The sequence below is a fragment of the Entelurus aequoreus genome, linkage group LG14 (genome assembly GCF_033978785.1).
Source record: "Entelurus aequoreus isolate RoL-2023_Sb linkage group LG14, RoL_Eaeq_v1.1, whole genome shotgun sequence".
Taxonomy (NCBI): domain Eukaryota; kingdom Metazoa; phylum Chordata; class Actinopteri; order Syngnathiformes; family Syngnathidae; genus Entelurus; species Entelurus aequoreus.
Genome location: NC_084744.1, coordinates 20,215,656 through 20,243,385, shown reverse-complemented (window position 1 = coordinate 20,243,385; position 27,730 = coordinate 20,215,656). Strand labels below are relative to the sequence as shown.

At 38.3% G+C, this 27,730-nt stretch overlaps 1 protein-coding gene across 5 annotated transcripts in view; it reads left to right on the top strand.

The window, feature by feature from the left end:
• Positions 1 to 27,100, top strand: part of uggt2 (UDP-glucose glycoprotein glucosyltransferase 2) — a 109,402-nt gene extending 82,302 nt beyond the window's left edge. For 4 of the 5 annotated variants that reach the window (XM_062069173.1, XM_062069175.1, XM_062069171.1 and 1 more), the window contains 8 exons: positions 1,295 to 1,399; positions 1,525 to 1,609; positions 15,152 to 15,334; positions 15,425 to 15,585; positions 17,440 to 17,554; positions 17,634 to 17,750; positions 22,661 to 22,814; positions 26,833 to 27,100. In XM_062069173.1, the coding sequence (XP_061925157.1) occupies positions 1,295 to 1,399; positions 1,525 to 1,609; positions 15,152 to 15,334; positions 15,425 to 15,585; positions 17,440 to 17,554; positions 17,634 to 17,750; positions 22,661 to 22,814; positions 26,833 to 26,855 (943 nt within the window). In that variant the 3' untranslated portion in view covers positions 26,856 to 27,100. The remainder of the gene's footprint in view (positions 1 to 1,294; positions 1,400 to 1,524; positions 1,610 to 15,151; positions 15,335 to 15,424; positions 15,586 to 17,439; positions 17,555 to 17,633; positions 17,751 to 22,660; positions 22,815 to 26,832) is intronic. The other variant, XM_062069172.1, reaches the window with a different exon arrangement.
• Positions 27,101 to 27,730: the final 630 nt, after the last annotated feature.

Genomic DNA, 27,730 nt, shown 5'->3' with positions numbered 1-27,730 from the left:
TTCACTAAAACTTGATGTGTTTATCACCCAATTTCTTAAACTAGTAGCTCATCCTGTGTATATTCAGGATCATCATCTGCCCCAAAGTAGTTGTCGTTGGCGCTCATAAGTCTGCCATGATTAGTAGTAGTTGTTATTGTTGAAAGAAATCTCAAATGTTGCGCTTCGCTCTGTGAAATAAATAAGCCGCCAAAATGTTCCGTTAATGCTTAAAATAACCAAAATATGTAAATATTACATGTTACTATAAATGTGCCGTTACTACATTACATAATTACAGCATGTATGAAAAATGTTTTTTTGTTTTTTTTAGTGTTTTATTGTAGGAATAGATTGACTCCCCAGGATTTAGAATGAATAAAATAAAGAAATATGTGTTCATGTGTCGCATAGGAATTGTGAATGATGGGTAAAATTCCCCCAAAAAGTGCAGTTCCCTTTTAAAAAATGAATGGTACTAATACTGACTGTAATGTATATTTTGGCTGTAAAGATAACTGAACGTGTTTTATATAGCCACATGTTTTAGTAATGGTTGCTTGCTGGGCATTCATTAAGGTCGAGAACTGAGAATCCAAATTCAATATCAATCAATCAATATCCTTTATTTAACCAGGTAAAAACTCATTGAGATGAACATCTCTTTTCCAAGAGTGACCTGGCCAAGAGGGCAGCCAAAACAAGTTACAGAAATACATATAAAAACAACAAAAACAGCAGCAGCCACACTATAATTACAAATAAATGACTTACATATATTAACATAAAACAATGTTCACAATGTTTTAGTAAAAACAACTTAAAAACAAGTAAAATGCCCAATAGAAACAGTTTCTTGATCCTTTTAAAATGGCCTGAAATTCCTCCAAAGTGATCAGCTCAGGTAACCTCAGATCCTTTGGTAAACTATTCCATGACCATGGAGCCGCATATCTGAAAGCTTTTTCCCAAAGATTTGTGTTGGCTCTAGGAACAAACATGCTAAGTATGTCCTGCGGCCTTTAGCCGTAGCGACTGGATTCTCTACACAAAAAAGAGAATATTAGGGGGAACCAGACCAAGAAGTGATTTATATATAAAACACAACCATCAAAAATGTATTGTATTCCAGTGCAAAGAAATCCCAACATGGAATATGAAACCTCAGTTGTTTTAAAAACACATTGATGGGAAATGTCGTTCCACTGTTATTCCTGGCTTCATGAAAGCACTGAGAAACTTAGTTGATTTACTGCCCCTGTGTGAAAGACATCCATCACGCTGGAACTAAGACAAATGATTGTCTGGTTTACAGCATCGCAGGAGGAGGCTCCAAGAAGAACGATGAAGAAAAGGAGAAAGACAATGTTCTAAACATATTTTCAGTCGCCTCTGGTCATCTGTACGAGCGCTTTCTGAGGTATAGGACGCACTCACTCATGTCTCGCAGCCTCTCATCAGTTACGCTCAAGGCTCCTAAAAGTGATGTTTTTTCAGCCTAGATACTATGAGGTTTTTTACCCTTTTTTATTGTCTCTATTTCAGGATCATGATGCTGTCTGTCCTTCGCCATACCAAAGTGCCTGTCAAGTTCTGGTTTCTCAAGAATTACCTCTCCCCCTCATTCAAGGTACTGTCTTCATTGCATTCATTTTTACCGTGGCTTTGTCCGAGATTTTGAAATGTTGTCTAATATTAGACAGTTTACACTTATCCATATATGTCTATTTGGATATGTACTGCTTGTAAAGGCTTTGAAGAACCACATTCCTTTGCAAACATGCCTGCTGATTTCATCATTCGTTTGATATCTTCAGTCAGAAAGTACCAAACCAACTCCTAAATGCACTTTATTTCATCATCTACAAACAAACAGAGGTGTTTCATTCTTAGTGATCACCACCTCAGTTTTTTTGTCCATACAACGTTAAAACAGTTGGTTAGTCTTTGGTGGGAACAAGTGGCTTTTAGAGGATAACATGTATCACTTGTTTGGTTGATTGCTCAGGTCACACAACAAGGACTAGTATGCGTATAATCCCAAATGTTCTTCCATGGCTTGACCCATGGGCAGAATATAGGATCTGAACTTTACCATACCAACTCAGTGGCCTAGTGGTTAGAGTGTCCGCCCTGAGACTGGAAGGTCGTGAGTTCAAACCCTGGCCGAGTCATACCAAAGACTATAAAAATGGGACCCATTGCCTTCCTGCTTGGCACTCAGCATCAAGGGTTGGAATTGGGGGTTAAATCACCAAAATGATTCCTGAGCGCGGCCACCGCTGCTGCTCACTGCTCCCTCACCTCCCAGGGGGTGAACATGGGGATGGATCAAATGCAGAGGATATTTTCACCACACTTAGTGTGTGTGTGACTATCGTTGGGACTTTAACTTTACTTTAACTAACAAAAACAACAGCTGAAAAGTCCAAATTAGATCTGTCAAAGTTAATGCGATAGTAGCGCGTTAACGAAAGTTTCTTTTAACTTTTTTTTTACTATGTGATTATTTTGCGTCCTGTGTGTCCATACTATAGCGGTGGAAAAGCATCAGCTTTCCGGCTAACGTTGAGTCACAGGAACAAATAGAGAGCAGAAATGGACAAATAAAAAAGTATATTGAATGGAATATTTAATACATGTATTACAAGCACCTTTTTTTCTAAAGTCGCTTGCAAAGTTAATGAGGTGCCTTTTTTTGCACTTGTTTTTTTTAAAGCTTTTGCTTAATTGGCCTTGCTTTTCTGTCCCCACAATGAAGTATAACACGACTGCGTCGGTAGGTAATTTGACCTTTTCTCCGCACCGTTTCCTGGTTATTTGGCCCCAGGTCGACTTGACATACCCCCAAAAACACTCATGCAGATGATGCATGTGCAACTTTGCCAGAGCCTAGACTGACAGAGAAACAAGTGACGAGTGAGGAAACCTAATACAAATGTAATTTAGTTATGGAGCTGTCAGAATTAACGAGTTAACTCATGTGATTAATCACAAAAAATAATCGCATTAATCATGAACACACTTAGATTAATCGTCCAATTTACTTTGACCGTACCAGCTTACCTTAGTCTTTTCTTAAGCAAATTTTAATTATGCAAGCGAGTCATCACATGTGATTAATCATGATTAATCAAAATTCAAAAATGTGTTTGATCTGATTAAAAAATATTATATAACAGCCCTATTTATAATCTATACATGTGCATTTCATAATGGGACGATAAAGTAGAATATTAAACGACTGGATTAGACCCCTTTTGGAAAATATTTGTGTGTGTCTATTTCTGACCATTTTGTGTTAAAAAAAAAAAGAAAAAAAAGAAAGCCCAATCTTTAATAAATAAACATACACATAAATCAAATGCCCAGTCCCATGTTGGGTGTACATTTTAATAAGGTACACATAATTTAACATATATGAAAAGTCATTAAAAATATGTGCTGAATGTGATAAATCACATTTTCTGTCTTTCTGCCAAAGATCTTTTTTTAATAATTTTCAAAAAATATACAATATCCTCCAAACCCTTTATACACTCCCAAAATAACCCCCGACCCCCCCCCCCCCCTCCCACATTGTCACTCAGCGGAATCACTGAAATTCTACAACGTCTCTACATATACCGGAGAACTAAAACTAACTAAAATGGTAATTTTTTTGGATCAAACTTCACAAGAGTAGCAGCAGCACAACCATAACACTGTATCATTGGTCAGAAACCTGCTCATATAGGAGCAGTATGGTCAGCACAAGGATGCCAATGGGCCATCAAAAAATGCTAGGATAAATTAAAATAAAATAAGAATACAAATTTGACAAATAACAAAAATGACTGCTGTCTTATTCCTACCTGTACATATGTAGTGGGTTTATTGAAAACAAGAGTTAAAAAAAAGGCTTCCAAATATTTTAAAAGATGTGTAAATATTTTTAATCATTTGACAACCCTAGCAACAATATGAGAAAGCATAAAAAGGCATAAAATATAGTTTGTAAACATAAGTAAAAAATACAACACGTGTCCAGAATTAAAAAGGCCAGAGCAAAGTATGATAAAAAAAAATCATTCTAGGTTGAACGGCAATGAATAAAAGTGAGTTTTAAGATTTAAACGTACACAAGAAGGGGCATGTCTCACATGAAGAGGGCGATTATTCCGTATTTTGGGGGCCGCAAAGAAGAAGGACCGGTCCACTCTGAGCTTGTGCTTTGACTTCGGTACTTCCAGGAGTAATGTTCTCCCTTTTACTTGTGACAGTTGAAAGTTGTGCTGCTGCATTTTGTACCAGCTGCAGACGGGAGAGGGAGGACTGGCTAACCCCCAAATAAAGTGTGTTACAGTAATAGTCGGGATATGATGAAGGCATGGATCACTGTGTAGCGATAAGCTTTAACTTTTGCCAACTACTGTAAATGGTCAAAGCTGGGCTTGAACTGTGCCAACATCATTGCTTAAAGAAAAAAACGCAGGTTAGTTAGTGACTGTGGGCTAAATGTGCAATGCCAAGTGGCCTACTGTGGGTCAAAACACTTGGTCCGAATACTAAGTTTCAACAATTTAGGACCAGCCACGCACGCTTTGATATCATCAAAACATTCAAGGAGTAGTTGAATTGAGAAAGCATCTTTTCTTTTTAAAGGAAAGTAAATCTGGCTGTCTTCAGCGTAACAGTGGAAAGTGTTACCTTGCCTGTTTAGGAGTGAACGCAGTGGGAAAATGTAAAGGGGGAAAATGCAGTGGTCATCAAATTGTACCCTGTGGGACCCCACATGACAATAGAGCAACAGAGGATTCATTACCAGAAACATTTACACAGAATGTTCTGTTTGCTAAATAGGACTTGAACATTTTTAAAGCAATGCCAAATATGCCTACTTAGTGTCGTCGGAGACATACTAAAATATTGTGGTCCACTGTGTCAAGGGCTGATGTTAGATCAAGCAAGACCAAAATACACCATCAGTTGAATCAGTTGCTAGGAGAATGTCATTAGAAACCCTTAACAACTCAGTACTATGGAGGGCTTTGAAAAAGCTCCAACAAGTCACGGGCATCTTAAAAAAAAGAGGTTAACTGGGTAGAAACTATCATCTCCAAGATCCGTGAAAGGAAAGGCAGCTTTGAAATAGGCCTGATTTTAGCAAAGACAAAAAAAGTCCAGATCTTGTTTTTTTAACAGGGGTTGAACTACTGTGTGTTGAAAACTGATAGGAACGACATCAGTGGACATATTGTTATAATAACCGAACAAACTGACTTACTGATCTTTAAAAAAAAAAATGGTTGGCTTTCCCCTCATTCAGTCTATTAATCGCATCACATTGCAGCTTTTATAATGAACAACTTCCAAAAGTTTGGAAGTACAAAACCATTCAGAGCAGAGGTGTCAAAGTCGTTTTCACTGAGGGCCACATCGCAGTTATGTTTGGCCCCAGAGAGCCGCTTCTAACAGTGAATACTATTATTACACAATTTTTTACGAATTTTAGTAGTAGATTTTTTTCAACTAAAATGTATAAAAAATATGGTAAATTGCAATAATTTCACCTTAAAATGTAGTGTATATTACTGTAAATGAAAAAACAATACTGCTGTTTTTATGTAAAAAAAAAAAAGGCAGCTCAGTTGCCAGATTTTTTACTGTAAAATGTACATTTGTTTTTTTTACTGTAAATAAAAAAAACTGCAATTTTAACTCTAAGTCTAAAGTCTGGAGCATTCTCTGAAAATGGTTGCTCTCTACATATACTCTACATTTGTCCATTGTGCTGCTTCGGCCTTGGCGGAGATTGAAACTGAAAGTTAACTTGGCGTGTGTGTGTCCAACACACACATACACTATATTGCCAAAAGTATTTGGCCACCTGCCTTAACTCACATAAGAACTTGAAGTGCCATCCTATTCCTAACCCATAGGGTTCAATATGATGTCGGTCCACCTTTTGCAGCTATTACAGTTTCAACTCTTCTGGGAAGGCTGTCCACAAGGTTGCGGAGTGTGTTTATAGGAATTTTCCACCATTCTTCCAAAAGCGCATTGGTGAGGTCACACACTGATGTTGGTCGAGAAGGCCTGGCTCTCAGTCTCCGTTCTAATTCATCCCAAAGGTGTTCTTTCGGGTTCAGGTCAGGACTCTGTGCAGGCCAGTCAAGTTCATCCACACCAGACTCTGTCATCCATGTCTTTATGGACCTTGCTTTGTGCACTGGTGTAGTCATGTTGGAAGAGGAAGGTGTTAGGTTCAAACACTGATGACATCTATTAAACAGACAAGAGACAAGGAATCAAACAGAGACAGAATTAAATTTGGACTCAATATTGAGGAGAGACATGGCCACTGTACTTTCTGTACAGTCCTGCACCACGCTCTGACGAAGAAGCTTTTCGTCCTCTCTTTTATTTAGATGTTCAATGTTTACGCAACAACACATTTCTCAACAGGATTGGGTAGTATGTAAACAGTCCTTGTTTTCGGTCACATGAGAAGACAAAAGAAGAAGATCCCTCGGGCCTGGGCTTGTCGTAGATTCAGCTTTGGCAGGTTTTTGAGGACAATGGATGACCCCTCCCGTCTGTTTCTATCGTACACAGCGGAATCTTCCAAGCGTTTGGCTTGTTGCACCAGAGTCAGCTTCTTGTCTGTTCATTGGGAACTCAGAATGGAAAGTTTTTTGATAATTTAAATAAAAATTTTCTGACGTTTCCCTCCTGTTTATCAAATAACTTCTCCATAATCTTCTTATCCCCAATAACTTCTTCTTGCAATTTTCAGTTAATGCTTAATTTCTCTAGGACCAAGTTATGTTTACACTCAGAATTGAACATCATTTGTTTTTTTTCCTCATAATTATGACATTTCTGGAAATAAATCAGAAAACACCATTCTGATAGGTATTCTTGTCTTCAGATTCATCTTCCTTGTCGTCCACCAGGAAGTACATCTGAACAGCTTTATCATCTGCTTGGCCAATCGCTGTGGTAATCAGACGGTTAAACAGAGAACGCAGACAGGGAAAACAACAACATCCACACATCGTCAGTATTACTGAACACGGCCATAGTTACCAGATAACAAAGACTTGTATTTGCCAAACACGTCCAACCACCCCTCCTACATAGATGTATCTATGCCTGAATGCTCTTTCAGTTTTCCGTTAAGGGTGTGCAGGCCTTCCAGTGCTTTGGTCAGGCTACTTTCTGCATCAGTGCAGTTTGGTACGAACATGCAACACTGTTCACCAAATATTGCGCACACGCCCTTTTCCGCCATGTTTAGCGTCATACGGTTTTGAAAAGCCATAAGGCAGGTGGCGGCGAGTTGATTAGCAACGGGTTCAAGTCGTGGCCAGTGTAATTGTCCAATCTCTGTACGTTGTAGTGGACGTAGCTTATTCTGTCAACATTCCTGTTAATCGTACACCACCAGTAGACGTATGATTCAAATCCAGCTGCAACTTGATTTACCAATTTATAGTCGTCAGATATACTTCTTTGGACACCCATTAATATAAGTTGGATCTACAACACTTTGCCAGTTTATATCATGTCTAGTTATTTTCCAATGTTCAGATATCAAACTGTTCAGGCGTGTTAACAATTCTTGTACAAATATTGATACATTTACTATGTGTATGCAGTTATCTGATGATACGTTTCCTAACTGTTGTACAGAGCCTTGCATGTTAATGCAGGTATAATTAGCTTTTTTCACATATTTATCAAATATTGGTTTCTGCTTTGTCTCTTTAGCTACAAGGTCAATTTTGTTTTGCTCATTACTTCAATTCAACTTTTTTGACTCATTTTGAGTAATTTTCTGGGCTTATACATACAACACAATCAGTTTTTGTAGCCTTTTCCACTTGCTCCGCCATAAGGAACAAATTAATTACCAAAACAGGAACCAATTATTATGAAACTTTGACACACCATCAAATGGTATGCTTACAACTGTCACAGTGGAATTTGTAGTGTGCTAGTTAACATGTCCCTTTGATAACACAAATACAATCCCAAATACTTTTTTCCATTATATGACATTTTTACAATGTAAATACAATCCCAAATAATGTTCCCATTATATGGCCTTTTTAATGTGCTAAGTGGACTCAGCTTGGTCTTTCCACTATCTTTACTGCTTTTTAAGTTATTTACAATCTCTCTCCCACCTTGGAGAATGCTCATGTTTCCTTTTCATTGATTTTTCAAAATTTTGGTAGCTGATAAGGTCTTTCAAATATTATTTCAAATGGTCTGAGTACTGTTGTACTTGTAGTGTTCATGTACTGTACATTTTTACTAACTCGATACATTGTTCATGGACGTTTTGTTTTTTCCATACATTTCTTTAGTCTGTCTTTTTATTCCCGTTTGTCCTTTCCACTAATCCTGCGCTTTGTGGATGATAAGCACAGTGATTTTTTATATCAATGTGGAATAATGATTCTATATTCTTGATCAATTGGTTTACAAAATAAGGTCCATTGTCACTGTGTAGATTTAGTTATATCATATCTTGATATTATCTCTTTGCATAATGCTTTTGCTACTGTTAGCACATCTGCTTTTCCTTTAGGAAATATTTCTACCCACTTTGAAAATGCATCTACTATGACCAGACAATAATGTTCTCCTTCACTCTTATTTAGTTTAATAAAATCCAAGCCTAGATGTCGTATACAAAAAAATTTTTTATACGAATTAATCTATAGGAAGTATAGTACTTCTATAGTACTTCTGTATGACGATATTCATATCCCTCCTGTTGAGCCATGAGTTCAACCTTGGCTCAATATTGCTGCTCACTTATACCGATTTTTCTTTGTAAGATTGGTTTATTGTCTGGACATACATAGATGTCTTCTTTGTTCATCATCATCCTCATCATTTATTTTTATTCCTTTCATGAAAATGCATATATACAAGCCTTTTACAATTGACACTTAAATTGTTTTTTTTTTTTTTTATACATTTCCATGATCAGAAAGGAATAGAGGGAAGAATACTATTCTTATATTTATCTGCCCCCTTTTTAACACAAATTATTTTAGATGACTTTATCACTGTTACCTCCACCAACACCCTAACTCCAAAATATTTTTAATTTTCGTTTAAGCATTTTCCAAATGACACATCCAATCACAATCAAAAATCAGTTTGATATAATGCCAGTTGTCTCTTTTTGTAACTCTTTTTAAATTCAAAAATATTCTTGCAGCTTTTTAAGTCTTTCTTTAGAGAATTCCATACTTTCACAGCAGCAACAGACAAGCACATTTGCCTCAAATGTGTTGGCACTCTTATTTAGTTTAAAATCATACGGCCTTCTGTGGTTCTCATCTTCAGATGTGAACACAAGTAACTTTTGTAAGTCCCTCGGAAGAACTTTATTTCTAGCTTTGAACATCACTAATAGAGTATGCAATTCTACCATGTCTTTTAGTTTTAAAAATCCTGACCTAATGAAGAGTGCATTTGTGTGGTCTCTATATGCTACTTTAAAAATTATACGAATTGCTCTTTTCTGCGAAAGAAATAAAGGCATTATGTTGCTGTGTTTTGTATTTCCCCATATTTCTGCACAATAATTGAAATAAGATAGAATAATTGAGCAATATTACGTTCTCATTGTATTATTTAACCTTGTTCAAAATAAATAAGCTTTTAGATACCTTATTTTTCATATGCAATATATGAGCTTTCCATGTCAACTTTTCATCTAAAATGACCCCAAGAAATCTGATTTCAGACAACTTCTCAATTTTCACATTGTTTATGGATAAACTAACTTCTATCTTTCTTTTATTACTGAATACTATAAATGTAGTCTTTTCCAAGTTTAAAGATAATTCATTTACATCAAACCATAATTTTAGTTTAACCATTTTCTCTTCAATATTATCGACTAAGATTTTTAAGTCATCTCACTGAGAAACATTGACTGCATAACCCTATATTCCCTTTTCCAGACATCCCCTGATTGATCATTAGCTCTTGGTATTTCGTTTACTAAGCTAGGTCCTACATTTACAAATAATTTATTTAGTTTATCGACAATTTCATCTTTGTTTTCAATTAACATATTATCTTTAAATATCTAGGTAATTCTGTTCGCCTTGTCCTATCCCCTATTGCTTTATTCAAAATATTCCATGTAGCCTTTATGTTATTTTTATTTTTATGCAACATTCGTTTGTAATATTCCCTTTTTGCTTGTCTCAATATATTGGTCAACTTGTTTTTGTAGTTCTTATAGCGTTTTTCAGCATTCTCTGTTCTCGATTTGATAAACTCCTTATAAAGTCTATTTTTCTTTTTACATGCATTTTTCAAACTGTTTATCATCCAATATGCATTATTTTGCCTTTGTTTAGATGTGCATGGAACCTCAGGACAATGCTTGTTTTGCTGTTTTGTCAGCAAACACTTTTCCTATTGATACTGTGTCTGTTCCTTTGGTGTGTGCTGCACATTTGCATATTGCTATTTTAGCTGGTAGCTGTACTGCTTCCATTCTTTCTTTTTCTCTTTTTTTTTTATTTTTATTTTTTTTACAAATTAAACTTTGTATAATTTGTATATAGCCAAAATTCCTATATTTTGGCTATATTTATATATATTGTGACCTTTTGATCTTTCATTACTTTACATGCTTCTATTAATGCTTCTAGTTCTGCCGCTTGCATTCAGCAATTTGATGGTCATTTGATAGCATTCAAAACTTTCGTTACTGTAACAATCGCACATTCTGTTCTATTTTTATTTCACAGAATGCTGCTTCAGCTTCTGAATTCCACTCTACAGATGATTAAATTTGTCATTAATTTACTTAAAGGAGCTACTATTTCATCATAATTTGGTATTCAACTTCTACAATAATTGGTTAATCCTAAAAATTACCTAATTTGCTTCTTTGTTTGTGGTTTTTGTACTTGTCGTACTTTGTTTTTCTATTTTCCACAAAAGTGCGTCCATCTCTGTTTAGAGAACGTCCTAGATCCTTTACTTCTCTTTTGCATAATTGGACTTTTATTTTGCTTATTTTGTGCCTTTCACTATGTAGATTATTTAATAACGCTAATGTTATTTTTCTCCTAATTCAACTTTTATACGTATTACTTTATGTATTTTTTAAGTAACGTTTTAAACTCACTTAACTGTCTATACGCCACTTAATCTATACTTTTACACTCTGAATTTACATTCTTCCCATTGTTTATATTTCTTATCTGCAATTTTTATTCAGCAATATTCAAAGCAAACAGTTGTCTATCGCTAGCTGATAGATTTCCTGATTGCCCTGCCTCCTTATTTATTCTATGTTATGTTATTATCTTATCTTAGCTCAACCCTCAGATGTATGGTGTTGCAAATGTCTAAAACATAATCTAACCTAAGAATGTTATACTACACTTCAAAGTTAAATCTACTTTAACCTTTCATGTAATAAATTCATTTTCACACCTCCCCCAATGCACCACGCACACACAGACACACACACCCAAGGTGGTGTGTGGGTGCGTGACTGCACTCTTAAGGGCAAAGGTCAGCAACACTTGAAGAGGTTTCTCTTCCTTTTTTTTTCTTCTTCCCTCAGCTAATAAACATGTAACCCCCTTTATCATTTTATCATACTATATATCTCAACTCTTATTATAGTTATTCATGTAGGTTTTTATTTGTTCCATTATTTAATTATACACATATATATTTGTATATATAAAAGCGCTCTTTATACATCCAAACATACATGTATATCTTCAGTCTACATTTTCTTCATATCTTATTTCAATACCCCCCATTATCTCTGTCGTAAGCATTAGTTTATTCCATTTTGCATTAATTCTTCTTATTGATTTTTTCCCATTTCTTCATCTATTTTTACTTTCATCTCACTTTAGCACTTTGAGATTTTTCCTATTTTATTTTATTTTTTCTCTCTCTCTGTCTCTCTCCACACTCAATCTCAATTTTACCATCTATTTTTCTAGTTGTCATTCCTCCTTCATGATCTGATACTATTGCTAAACCTAGCACAGTCGTTTTATTCTTTACATGCTCCCCTCACCCCCCAGGGTGTGATCATGGGTGATGGGTCAAATGCAGAGAATAATTTCGCCACACCTAGTGTGTGTGTGACAATCATTGGTACTTTAACTTCTTTAACTTTACATGCTACGGTGTCACACAAAAATTTGATTTCTTTAGCCTTTATTTATATTATTATCTCAGATTTAGTCGCTGTTTGTTTACTTAAGTCCTCATAATTTAGTATGTCTTTATTATCCCTCTGATCAATTTCTTTGTCTTTTCGTGTGGTCTTTGGAGATTTGGATGTCTCCTATTTTGGTTTCAATAGATTCTAATAGACCAGTGGTCCCCAACCTTTTTGTAGCTGCGGACCAGTCAACGCTTGAAAATTTGTCCCACGGACCGGTGGGGGTGGGGGTAGGGGTGGGGGGGGGGGGGTATTTAAAAAAAAATATATATATATATATATATATTTTTTACATAAATTAATACAATCATGTGTGCTTACGGACTGTATCCCTGCAGACTGTATTGATCTATATTGATATATAATGTATATATTGTGTTTTTTATGTTGATTTCATAAAAATAAAAAAAATTGTTTTATTTTTTTTAATTTAAATTTCTTGTGCGGCCCGGTACCAATCGGTGGTTGGGGACCACTGTAATAGACCATATCAGGTCTGCGTTTTTTGGGTCTCTTTTTGACCGTACTGTTGGTTGCTTCAATACATTTTCATTGTATGGCTCTACTGCTTTCCAGTCTTTAAATTTTAACTCGTCTTTTGGACTAACCTTTGGTTTCCTTGTCCCAACCTTTGGTTTCCTTGTCCCTTTTCCCATTTTATAAATTTGGAGTAATCCGTCGTCCCCTACAGAGCCGAACTTATAAGGATTACTTTTCTCTTTGTTGTAAGATAGTGGTTTAAATTATTACAGTGGTACACGTCGCTTCTACTGGAGATGATTCCCCAGTGGAAGTGTCTTGCCTAAAGCTTCCACAGTAACCCACTATTTACTTCTCACAACTTTAATATGGAGTGATAGCCTAATGGCGATTACTCCCACACACTCTCAAGTTCATTCATACTTTTCAGTGTTAAGATATTCGGAAAATTTTCAATGTTTCATGTAGGAGTCCGACCCCCTCTAGGTTATTGTTGTTTACGGACAAAAATTCAGTTTTTTTCTGAATAGACCTTGTTAGGTCTGTGTTGGACGCCGTCGCCCTCAGATAATGGCTTACGGATATTTCAAATTATTGTGGGATCCGACACCCTCCAGTATTTTGGCCTCTTCAGTTTTGATCTTAATTCAGTTTTTATTTTAAATTTTAATCACGGACATTGGACTCCGTCGTCTCCTCTAATTCTTTGGCCTTTTTACCTGTTAGAGCCTAGGATTTACAGGGTTTGTCTTTGTCTATGCGTCGTAACCCTCAGTCACACGCTTTTTCTTAGTCGTTTCTTTCTCTTAAAACGTACTCACTGCTCTCTGCGTTCTTTCCTCTTGTCCTCGGACTCCGTCAGTTTTTCAAATTCCAGCCCGAAATGAAGAAAACAGCTTCCTCAATCAGGAGTTGGTGGCCATTCCTCTGGTTTCACTCACTCCAGCTGGAATCGTCAAAACATATTGGATCCGGCTCGAAGGACCAATTAGATGTTAGGTTCAAACACTGATGACATCTATTAAAGAGACAAGGAATCAAACAGAGACAGAATTAATTTTGGACTCAATATTGAGGAGAGACATGGCCACTGTACTTTCTGTTCAGTCCTGCACCACGCTCTGACGAAGAAGCTTTTCGTCCTCTCTTTTATTTAGATGTTCAATGTTTACGCAACAACACATTTCTCAACAGGATCGGGTAGTATGTAAGCAGTCCTTGTTTTCGGTCACATGAGAAGACAAAAGAAGAAGATCCCTCGGGCCTAAGCTTGTCGTAGATTCAGCTTTGGCAGGTTTTTGAGGACAATGGATGACCCCTCCCGTCTGTTTCTATCGTACACAGCGGAATCTTCCAAGCGTTTGGCTTGTTGCACCAGAGTCAGCTTCTTGTCTGTTCATTGGGAACTCAGAATGGAAAGTTTTTTGATAATTTAAATACAATTTTTCTGACAGAAGGGGCCCGCTCCAAACTGTTCCCACAAGGTTGGGAGCATGGAATTGTCCAAAATGTTTTGGTATCCTGGAACTAAAGGGACAAGCCCAACTCCTGAAAAACAACCCCACATCATAATTCCTCCACCACCAAATTTCATACAGATTGCCAGATGAAAAAGCGTGATTCATCACTCAAGAGAAGGCGTCTCCACTGCTCTAGAGTCCAGTGGCGACGTGCTTTACACCACTGCATCCCACGCTTTGCATTGAACTTAGTGATGTATGGCTTAGATCCAGCTGTTCGGCCATGGAAACCCATTCCATGAAGCTCTCTGCGTACTGTATGTGGACTAATTGGAAGGTCACATGAAGTTTGGAGCTCTGTAGCAACTGACTGTGCAGAAAGTCGCCGACCTCTTTGCACTATGCGCTTCAGCATCCGCTGACCCCTCTCTGTCAGTATACGTGGCCTACCACTTCATGGCTGAGTTGCTGTTGTTCCCAAACTCTTCCATTTTCTTATAATAAAGCCGACAGTTGACTTTGGAATATTTAGGAGCAAGGAAATTTCATGACTGGATTGGTTGCACAGGTGGCATCCTATGACAGTTCCACGCTGGAAATCACTGAGCTCCTGAGAGCGACCCATTCTTTCACAAATGTTTGTAGAAACAGTCTCCATGCCTAAGTGCTTGATTTTATACACTTGTGGCCATGCCAAGTGATTAGGACACCTGATTCTGATCATTTGGATGGGTGGCCAAGTACTTTTGGCAATATAGTGTATCTGTTCACTTTCCCTTCACCTCATTCCTGGTGCCTCTTCTTCAGGAACCTGAATGAGACACAATGCATGTGTATTTGGAAAGATAGAAAACACCCAAGGTGCAGTCATTGTTACTGTATGTCCTTGAACATAATGTATTGCACATGAAGTGAGACTTCCTGTGCAGTTCACTCTGTCCCGAGTTAGAAAATATTCCCTTAACAGTTGCACCTACTGAATGTATATATTTAATTTTCTTACGCAAAGGAAACCATCCCCTACATGGCGCAGTCATACGGTTTTAAGTATGAACTTGTGCAGTACAATTGGCCACGTTGGCTCCGCCAGCAGACCGAGAAGCAGCGCATCATTTGGGGCTACAAGATCCTCTTCCTGGATGTTCTCTTCCCCTTGGCTGTAGACAAGATCATCTTTGTGGACGCCGACCAGGTATGTGTGGATAGTGGCGTTGGTGCGCACCTGTGTCTGTTTTTGTGGCTCCACCAGATTTCCATCAGTTTCGGCCTTATTTCCTCTCAGATAGTACGGGCTGATCTGAAGGAGCTGCGAGATCTGGACCTGGAGGGCGCGCCTTACGGATACACACCTTTTTGTGACAGCCGCAAAGAGATGGACGGCTATCGATTCTGGAAAAGCGGCTACTGGGCATCGCATTTGGGACACAGGAAGTACCACATCAGGTACACTTCTCTCATAAACATGTTATCCTTCTTTCACAAAGATGTCATAACTTATCAATCTAACATGGGAGTTGAAGGAAAAAGTTACACTTAAGACCATCGAAATAGATTTGTTTTTATTTTGAAAGGTTGCACAACAGACGCGAGTAGGAGAATATATACAGTATTTCTATAGCCAAATCATTAGGAACACCAGTACAATCTAATGTCGTTCTCCAATACAAGATCTGTATCCAAAACTCTGTCCAATAAATAAAGTCCAATACATAAAAAAATACTAATTCAAATATGATCATGGGTCTATTATTAGTATTAATAGTTAATAATAATTTAATGATAGTAAATATTAATGATTATTTGTAATTATTTTATATATATAACTAATATTTTGTTTTAACGCCATAGCAAAAAGTTCACAATAATAAAGGTTGTTATTGACACTGTTGGAGAGGTATTAATTGAATAATTAATAATAATATAATTGATACTATTATTAGTTATATAATATTACATTTGTATAGTTATTAATATTTATAATTATTATACAAATAATACTATTAGTAGGATATTATTAATAGTACTATTAATGATTTGTATTAATAATAAATGGTATTATTATTACCAGTAGTGATGCTATTATAAATAAATAATGATGATAATAATTATTATTATAACCATATATGATTGTCATTAATAACCAGTAGAGATATTAATATTATTATTGTTACATAATTATGTAATTATTTATTTTAATGCTATGAGTATTAATTTAATAATTAATAACAGCTATGATCAATAATCAGTTTTATAATAATAATATAACTAATACTATTATTAGTGATGCTATTATTATTATTAGTGTTAATAAATCATTATTATTGCTAATAGTGTTATACAATACACAATATTAAAAATGATAAATACATTACATTTATTAATAATAATGAATAGTAATATTCTTATTCTTCTTGTGTAATGAAATAATACTATAATATGTATTTTAATGCTATAGCAAAAAGTTCACACATTGCAAGCATGTTGCTAAATGAATATGTATCTGATGTTATCAATAAAAAGTGAAGAAAGGTAGAATACAAAAGGAGAGGCAAGGCAAGTTTTTTTGTACAGCACATTTCCACACAAAGGCTTCACATAAACATATAAAGCAACAAGACAAAAACAAAAAGTTGATTAAAAAGTATAAAAAATAAAAAAAAGTCTAAACAATATACTTCAATAAAAAAAAGGGTAAAGTTACAGTGTAGTGAAGGGGAGAGAAAGGGAAAGTAAAAAAGTTGGAAATATACAATTTAAGAAGTAACGTAAAAAATAAATGGGAAAGAAAACAAATGGAAATATAAAATCAAGAATATTATGTAAATAAATAAAACATAAACATAATAAATGAAACAGGAAAAAACATGTGAGTTAAATGATTGGATTATTATTTTCATGTTGTCATCTGATCATCTACTGAGTGAGCAGACAAAACATAAGGCAGCAACTATGTGGCTAATTTACATCTAATTGTGAGCATCTATAACTTCCCTTTTTTATGAACATGCTATAGTGGCTACTGAACATCCATGTGTTGCTTTTTTATGAACATGCTATAGTGGCTACTGAACATCCATGTGTTGCTTTTTTATGAACATGCTATAGTGGCTACTGAACATCCATGTGTTGCTTTCTTATGAACATGCTATAGTGGCTACTGAATATCCATGTGTTGCTTTTTTATGAATCACCTCCCAGAGTCATCTTACACTTTTTATGAATTGCTTCATTATTACCTTTCCGAAGATTTCTCACACCTGCCTAATGTCCTCCCTCGCTTCCTATCGCCGCTTGCAGCGCGCTGTACGTGGTCGACCTGAAGAAGTTCCGCAAGATCGCGGCGGGGGACAGACTGCGAGGCCAGTACCAAGCGCTGAGCCAGGACCCCAACAGTCTGTCAAACCTGGACCAGGTACATGACCAGATCTAGCCAGCCATCAGACTTGATGTAAGGGTATATAAAAGAGTTTCTTGTGTGATGCCGTTTTTAGGACCTGCCCAACAACATGATCCACCAGGTGGCCATCAAGTCTCTTCCTCAGGAGTGGCTGTGGTGCGAGACCTGGTGTGACGACGCCTCCAAAGTCTCGGCAAAAACCATCGACCTGGTAAACACTCGACACCAAATATGATGTTTCTCATACATCCATTTATTTGTGGCGGAATTTTGGACCGCCCTTCGTAATATTGGCACGTTACTAAACTACCCAGCAGGCACAAGACATTAAAACAACGTTGAAACTTGTTGAATTAGGCCCTGACGTTGAGCAACTCAATGTTGAAACAACATGCTTTTGACAACGTTTAATTAGTTGTGGGTTCTGCCATTTGTTTTGACCATTCAATGTTGGTCAAATTCCCAACCAAAATTCTACAACACAAATACAACATTGAAACAACATGCTTTTTGGTGACGTTTATTCAATGTTAAGTTGTGATGTTGTTTTTGCCATTGAAATTTCGGCATTTCCCATCCAAAATTCTATAACACAAATACAACGTTGACACAACATGCTTTTGACAACATTTATTCAATGTTAAGTTGTGATGTTGATTTGACCATCGAAATTTCGTCATATCCCAACCAAAATTCTACTTAACACAAATACAATGTTGAAACAACATGCTTTTTGACGACGTTTATTCAATGTTAAGTTGTGATGTTGATTTTGCCGTTGAAATTTCGGCATTTCCCATCCAAAATTCTACTTAACACAAATACAACGTTGAAACAACATGCTTTTGACGACATTTATTCAATGTTAAGTTGTGATGTTGATTTGACCATTGAACTTTCATCATTTCCCAACCAAAATTCTACAACACAAATACAACGTTGAAACAACATGCTTTTTGACGACATTTATTCAATGTTAAGTTGTGATGTTGATTTGACCATTGAATTTTAATCATTTCCCAACCAAAATTCTACAACACAAATACAACGTTGAAACAACATGCTTTTTGACGACATTTATTCAATGTTAAGTTGTGATGTTGATTTGACCATTGAATTTTAATCATTTCCCAACCAAAATTCTACAACACAAATACAACGTTGAAACAACATGCTTTTGACGACATTTGTTCAATGTTAAGTTGTGATGTTGATTTGACCATTGAAATTTCGTCATTTCCCAACCAAAATTCTACTTAACACAAATACAACATTGAAACAACATGCTTTTTGACGACGTGTAATCAGATGTGGGTTGTGACGTTGATTTGACCATTGAATTTTAGTCATTTCCCAACCAAAATTCTACAACACATATACAACGTTGAAACAACATGCTTTTTGACGACGTTTATTCAATGTTAAGTTGTGATGTTGATTTGACCATCGAAATTTCGTCATTTCCCAACCAAAATTCTACAGCACAAATACAACGTTGAAACAACATGCTTTTTGACCACGTTTATTCAATGTTGGGTTCTGACGTTGATTTGATGATTGAATTTTGGTCATGAATCGGTGACAAAGGGCAGCCTTGGCGGAGTCCAACTCTCACTGGAAACGTGTCCGACTTACTGCCGGCAATGCGGACCAAACTCTGGCACTGATCATACAGGGAGCGGACCGCCACAATCAGACAGTCCGATACCCCATACTCTCTGAGCACTCCCCACAGGACTTCCCGAGGGACACGGTCGAATGCCTTCTCCAAGTCCACAAAACACATGTAGACTGGTTGGGCAAACTCCCAGGCACCCTCAAGGACCCTGCCGAGAGTATAGAGCTGGTCCACAGTTCCACGACCAGGACGAAAACCACACTGTTCCTCCTGAATCCGAGGTTCGACTATCCGGCGTAGCCTCCTCTCCAGCACACCTGAATAGACCTTACCGGGAAGGCTGAGGAGTGTGATCCCACGATAGTTAGAACACACCCTCCGGTTCCCCTTCTTAAAGAGAGGAACCACCACCCCGGTCTGCCAATCCAGAGGTACCGCCCCCGATGTTCACGCGATGCTGCAGAGTCTTGTAAACCAAGACAGCCCCACAGCATCCAGAGCCTTAAGGAACTCCGGGCGGATCTCATCCACCCCCGGGGCCTTGCCACCGAGGAGCTTTTTAACTACCTCAGCAACCTCAGCCCCAGAAATAGGAGAGCCCACCACAGATTCCCCAGGCACTACTTCCTCATAGGAAGACGTGTTGGTGGGATTGAGGAGGTCTTCGAAGTATTCCCTCCACCGATCCACAACATCCGCAGTCGAGGTCAGCAGAACACCATCCTCACCATACACGGTGTTGATAGTGCACTGCTTCCCCTTCCTGAGGCGGCGGATGGTGGTCCAGAATCGCTTCGAAGCCGTCCGGAAGTCGTTTTCCATGGCTTCCCCGAACTCCTCCCATGTCCGAGTTTTTGCCTCCGCGACCGCCGAAGCCGCACACCGCTTGGCCTGTCGGTACCTGTCCGCTGCCTCAGGAGTCCTATGAGCCAAAAGAACCCGATAGGACTCCTTCTTCAGCTTGACGGCATCCCTCACCGCCGGTGTCCACCAACGGGTTCTAGGATTACCGCCACGACAGCGGCCACAGCTCCAATCAGCCGCCTCGACAATAGAGGTGCGGAACATGGTCCATTCGGACTCAATGTCCAGCACCTCCCTCGTGACATGTTCAAAGTTCTTCCGGAGGTGGGAATTGAAACTCTCTCTGACAGGAGACTCTGCCAGACGTTCCCAGCAAACCCTCACAATGCGTTTGGGCCTGCCAGGTCTGTCCGGCATCCTTCCCCACCATCGCAGCCAACTCACCACCAGGTGGTGATCGGTAGAAAGCTCCGCCCCTCTCTTCACCTGAGTGTCCAAAACATGAGGTCGCAAATCCGACGACACAACTACAAACTCGATCATGGAACTGCGGCCTAGGGTGTCCTGGTGCCAAGTGCACATATGGACACCCTTATGTTTGAACATGGTGTTCGTTATGGACAATCTGTGACGGGCACAAAAGTCCAATAACAAAACACCGCTCGGGTTCAGATCCGGGCAACCATTCTTCCCAATCACGCCTCTCCAGGTTTCACTGTCGCTGCCAACATGAGCATTGAAGTCCCCCAGTAGAACGAGGGATTCACCCGGGGGAGCACTCTCAAGTACTCCCTCGAGTGAATCCAAAAAGGGTGGGTACTCTGATGGCTTCATCTGGCCAGGATCTTCAGCTCTCGCTGGATCGGTTCGCAGCTGAGTGTGAAGCGACTGGGATGAGAATCAGCACCTCCAAGTCCGAATCCATGGTTCTCGCCCGGAAAAGGGTGGAGTGCCATCTCCGGGTTGCGGAGGAGACCCTGCCCCAAGTGGAGGAGTTCAAGTACCTCGGAGTCTTGTTCACGAGTGAGGGAAGAGTGGATCGTGAGATCGACAGGCGGATCGGTGCGGCGTCTTCAGTAATGCGGACGCTGTATCGATCCGTTGTGGTGAAGAAGGAGCTGAGCCGGAAGGCAAAGCTCTCAATTTACCGGTCGATCTACGTTCCCATCCTCACCTATGGTCATGAGCTTTGGGTTATGACCGAAAGGACAAGATCACGGGTACAAGCGGCCGAAATGAGTTTCCTCCGCCGGGTGGCGGGGCTCTCCCTTAGAGATAGGGTGAGAAGCTCTGCCATCCGGGGGGAGCTCAAAGTAAAGCCGCTGCTCCTCCACATTGAGAGGAGCCAGATGAGGTGGTTCGGGCATCTGGTCAGGATGCCACCCGAACGCCTCCCTAGGGAGGTGTTTAGGGCACGTCCGACCGGTAGGAGGCCACGAGGAAGACCCAGGACACGTTAGGAAGACTATGTCTCCCGGCTGGCCTGGGAACGCCTCGGGATCCCCCGGGAGGAGCTGCACGAAGTGGCTGGGGAGAGGGAAGTCTGGGCTTCCCTGCTTAAGCTGCTGCCCCCGCGACCCGACCTCGGATAAGCGGAAGAAGATGGATGGATGGATGGATGGAATTTTGGTCATTTCCCAACCAAACTTCTACAACACAAATACAACGTTGAAACAACATGCTTTTTGACGACGTTTATTCAATGTTAGGTTGTGACGTTGATTTTACCATTGAAATGTGGTCATTTCCCATCCAAAATTCTACAACACAAATATAACGATAAAACAACATGCTTTTTGGTGACATTTATTCAATGTTAGGTTGTGATGTTGATTTGACCATTGAAATTTCGTCTTTTCCCAACCAAAATTCTACAACACAAATACAGCTTTGAAACAACATACTTTTTCCAACATTTATTCAATGTTAGGTTGTGATGTTGATTTGACCTTTGAAATTTGGTCATTTTCCAACCAAAATTCTACAACACAAAAACAATGCTGAAACAACATGCTTTTTGACAACGTCCAATCAATGTTGTGTTCTGACGTTGATTTGACCATTGAATTTTGGTCATTTCCCAACTAAAATTCTACAACACAAATACAGCGTTGAAACAACATGCTTTTTGACAACGTTTATTCAATGTTAGTTTGTGATGTTGATTTGACCATTGAAATTTTGTCATTTCCCAACCAACAACGTGGATCCAACGTTGTCTCAATTTACAAATACAACTATTTTGAACTGTTGTTTCAAAGTCAGTTTTAAAGGACATGTTGTATAATCAGCGTTGTATCAATGTCTTGTGCCTGCTGGGGAATATATCATTTTTGTGTGACGTTTGAGATTTCTTAACACGCAAAATTTTACTCAAATGACTCAATTCCAATTTTTATGACTTCCGGGGCGTTGAAGATTTAAGTTACATGCACATTTTACGGCTTTTTAAGAGCCCTGCATTGACTGCGGGAGAAGAGTGCAACCATTAAAGTCTCTGGAAACAAGTGCGTAGTCCTCGCTAATCTAATGTGAGACGTTGGCATTGGAGCAGCAGTCAGCTGCAATGTGAGCACACTCGCTAATTCATCAGCTAACGTCCTTTTAGAGCAAGAAAAAAGACTGGGAAATCAAATCAAGGCCAAATGGCAGACGGTGGCGGAACAAGGGATTTAAAAAAAAGCATGTTTCTGCTGCAGTGCAATAACCCCAAGACCAAAGAGCCCAAACTGACGGCGGCGGCGAGGATTGTGCCCGAGTGGCTCGGCTACGACAACGAGATCAAACATCTGCTGAAGACAATCCAGGAAGACACCACGACAAAGGGGACGACGCCATCGCAACAAAGTAAAGGTACACTCTGTTTTGACTTGAATATAAGAACACTGCAAAAAGTCAGAGTTCAAAAACAAGAAAAGAAATACAAAAATTAGGGGTATTGTATTTGAACTAAGCAAAATTATCCCCTAATGGAACAAGAAAATTCGGCTTGTCAAGACTTTCCAAAACAAGTAAAATTAGCTATCCTCAATGAACCCAAAAATACCTTAAAATAAGTATATTCTCACTAATAACAAGTGCACTTTTCTTGGTAGAAAAACAAATGAGATCTTTTTGCTCAATATGTTGAAAAATATTCTTAAATTAAGTAAATGCTAGTGCCATTATCTTGACATAATGATATGCGCTCGGCATCATGATTTTTTTTTTCATGCTTGAAGTAAGAAATTATTACTTTAAAAAAGTAGTTTTATACTTGTGAGTGTTGATGACACAGCTTTGCATCAGTTAATATTCTAGTGTCAAGTATGTTTTACTCAATATAGGTCATAACATCTCAGCAACAAGCTGTAATAGCTTACTGAGATCATTTAGGACCAAAACACTTAAAACAAGTAAAACACTCTAACATAAAATCTGCTTAGTGAGAAGAATTATCTTATCAGACAGAAAATAAGCAAATATCACCCTTGTTTGAGATATTTAATCTTACTTAGATTTCAGTTTTTGCAGTGAAGGGCTTTCTCCTGAGAAAAAGATCTGAAAAACACAGCTCATCCCCTATTTGAGGTCAGAGCTTTTCTTCCTGTCACTCACACACACCGGTGAACTGGAAAGATGCAGCCGCTAGGAGAAAAAAAACCAAAGAGTCTTAAAGGTTTTAGCAACCTGACGAGGTGGCGTTTTGATGCTAATTTAAAGGAACAATTATAGCATTTTTATGGCGATAAATAAATATGATGAATATTTTTAACAAAAGCAAGTTGTAAAAAATATAGATGTAGTCTTATATTCAGAGTTGTTTTATATTCTGGTCAAGATTACAACTTCATCCATGATTTATACATTTATGGGGGAGAAAAAAATTCAACAAATATTTTGAATATTTAGAATTTATTTGTGTAAAAATCCATATTTTGTCCATAATATTCCAACTTAAATGTTGTGGAATTAGACATTTATTTTTTGTAAAACTTGGATTTTAATTCAATTTCAGGTTTCACAGTTTAGGAATTTTTTTTCCCAATAAAAATAGGACGTATCTTTTGTTAATATTTAACTTTTTGTTTATGATCCAGTGTTTTCGCAATCTACACTATATTGCCAAAAGTATTTGGCCACCCATCCAAATGATCAGAATCAGGTGTCCTAATCACTTGTGACCTTCCAATTAGCCCACGTACAGTACGCAGAGAGCTTCTAAGCCATACATCAGCAAGTCCAATTGTCCCCTTAGTTCCAGTGAAAGGAACTTTGAATGCTCCAGGATACCAAAACATTTTGGACAATTCCATGCTCCCAACCTTGTGGGAACAGTTTGGAGCGGGCCCCTTCCTCTTCCAACATGACTGTGCACCAGTGCACAAAGCAAGGACCATAAAGACATGAATGACAGAGTCTGGTGTGGATGTACTTGACTGGCCTGCACAGAGTCCTGACCTGAACCCGATAGAACACCTTTGGGATGAATTAGAACAAAGACTGAGAGCCAGGCCTTCTCGACCAACATCAGTGTGTGACCTCACCAATGCACTTTTGGAAGAATGGTGGGAAATTCCTATAAACACACTCTGCAACCTTGTGGACAGCCTTCCCAGAAGAGTTGAAGCTGTAATAGCTGCAAAAGGTGGACCCACATCATATTGAACCCTATGGGTTAGGAATGGGATGACACTTCAAGATCATATGTGAGTCAAGGCAGGTGGCCAAATACTTTTGGCAATATAGTGTATCTTGACGCTCTATCTGGATTACGTCATTGTCCAATTTGCATAACGCTTGCTGTGAGAGACAAGTGGGCAAAAAACTATTTTCTTTTTGTGGCTTGGGGGCCACAGCAGGACCCCGCTGCTCGTTGAGAATTAGTTTCCAAAAAGACCAGAAAAAAAGTCACTAAAATGTGTTGCTCGTCACTTTTTGTAAAATTACCATTTGAAATACTTGCTAAGTTAGCAACACTGATCCCTCATGCAACGTCTTATCCTCTGGCAGACCAGGTGTGTGTGTGGTGTCTTAAGCAACAATTACAAAACCAGTGAAGTTGGCACGTTGTTTAAATGGTAAATAAAAACAGAATACAATGATTTGCAAATCCTTTTCAACCTATATTCAATTGAATAGACTGCAAAGACAAGATATTTAATGTTCAAACTCTGAAACTTTTTTTTTGTTGCAAATAATCATTAACTTAGAATATAATGGCAGCAACATGTTGCAAAAAAGTTGTCACAGGGGCATGTTCACCACTGTGTTACATGGCCTTTCCTTTTAACAACACTCAGTAAACGTTTGGGAACTGAAGAGACCAATTTGTGAAGCTTTTCAGGTGGAATTCTTTCCCATTCTTGCTTGATGTACAGCTTAAGTTGTTCAACAGTCCGGGGGTCTCCGTTGTGGTATTTTAGGCTTAATAATGCGCCACACATTTTCAATGGGAGACAGGTCTGGACTACAGGCAGGCCAGTCTAGTACCCGCATTATTTTACTATGAAGCCACACTTGGCATTGTCTTGCTGAAATAAGCAGGGGCGTCCATGATAACGTTGCTTGGATGGCAACATATGTTGCTCCAAAATCTGTATTTACCTTTCAGCATTAATGGTGCCTTCACAGATGTGTAAGTTACCCATGTCTTGGGCACTAATACACCCCCATACCATCACAGATGCTGGCTTTTGAACTTTGCGCCTATAACAATCCGAATGGATCTTTTCCTCTTTGGTCCGGAGGACACGACGTCCAGTTTCCAAAAACAATTTGAAATGTGGACTCGTCAGACCACAGAACTCTTTTCCACTTTGCATCAGTCCATCTTAGATGAGCTCGGGCCCAGCAAAGCCGGCGGCGTTTTTGGGTGTTGTTGATAAATGGCTTTGGCTTTGCATAGTAGAGTTTTAACTTGCATGTAGCGACAAATTGTAGTTACGGATAGAGGTTTTCTGACGTGTTCCTGAGCCCATGTGGTGATATCCTTTACACATTGATGTCGCTTTTTGATGCAGTACCACCTGAGGTATCGAAGGTCCGTAATATCATCGCTTACGTGCAGTGATTTCTCCAGATTCTCTGAACCTTTTGATGATATTACGGACCGTAGATGGTGAAATCCCTCAATTCCTTGCAATAGCTCGTTGTTCTTAAACTGTTTGGACAATTTTCTCTGGCATTTGTTGACAAAGTGGTGACCCTCGCCCCATCCTTGTTTGTGAATGACTGAGCATTTCATGGAAGCTGCTTTTATACCCAATCATGGCACCCACCTGTTCCCAATTAGCCTGTTCACTTGTGGGATGTTCCAAATAAGTGTTTGATGAGTATTCCTCAACGTTCTCAGTCTTTTTTGACACTTGTGCCAGCTTTTTAAAAACATGTTGCAGGCAACAAATTCCAAATGAGTTAATATTTGCAAAAAATAACAGTCTTCCAGTTGGAACATTAAATATCTTGTCTTTGCAGTCTATTCAATTGAATATAAGTTGAAAAGGATTTGCAAATCATTGTATTTTGTTTTTATTTACCATTTACACAACGTGCCAACTTCATTGGTTTTAGTTTTGTAGATTTGATGAACGTACAGTAGGGAAAGGATTCATACGGCCCCGTTCCTGGGTGGACCTCGCGTGAGTGGAAGAGGGGCAGTCTGCTGAAAATGATGGAAAGCGCCATTCTTCATAACGACTGGCGCTGTAATCAAAGTTGCAATTGCCACAAAACTCATTTTAAGATGTTCAACACTCTACTGCCATCTGGTACCAAAGTGGATAGTGCACCCCCCCAATTCGTCAGGTTTCATGTGTCAGGTAAACCGTGACATGTTAGTCCTCTTCCTGCCTGTAAAATTGTTCATGGGATTTGTGTTTTTGCTTCATAGGACACAAGCGTGATGAACTTTAGCGTAACAGAATCTTCGCCTGATGCCTCAGGGTTTTTTTGTCAAGAGACAAACTGAAAGCATTAAGAAGGACAACAGGATTTTTTTGTTAGCATCAAATGCGCTATTGATGCAAATTTGAACATTTTTCAAACCTTTATTATGATTTTTGATGAAGTGAACCTCGTGACTGAACTTTTGCCAAATCTCTGGGAGAACAAGCAGGATGCGTCCATCCTTTGGTCATCAATAAATTATTCCGTGAGTTTACCCACCATCATTTTTACACTTTCAACCTCTTCCTTTGACACAACAACCTTGTTATTTATTCTACTGGGGAAGCCTTTAAGACAACTTGCTGCTGACAAAGTTCAAATGTGTTACAAGTACTGTGTGCTAATAACTACCTTCTCATTTGCCACGCCCACAAACACTTTATCTACCAAGGAGTATTAGGGGGGAATATTATTATAAAACGTCCTATTTTTTGTAATAAATGCAACCTTGTGACACTTGCGGCTATTAAGTTTTAAAAATTATATATTACAAAAATATTGAATTTTTCAGTGTTTAGACTTTATTTTTGTGGAACATCATTTTTAGCTTGTAGATTATCTACCTCTTCCCTTGGGACTTTATTCTAAATTACAATTTTTTTCTCATGAAAATTCTAATTTTGTACTCTTCTCTACGCCTATAAAATGAGAAACTAATCTTACAGTAGTAAAATGTTAACTGTAAAATCAGAATAAAGTATAATTACTACTTTTTTAAATAATTGTGTCATCATGACTCATTTCTCGGAATGTCTTAGTCTTATTCATAATAGTTCTACTTAATGTTTATAAGATTATAACGTCACCCATTATAGATTAATTTATTCCCGTAAAATAACAAC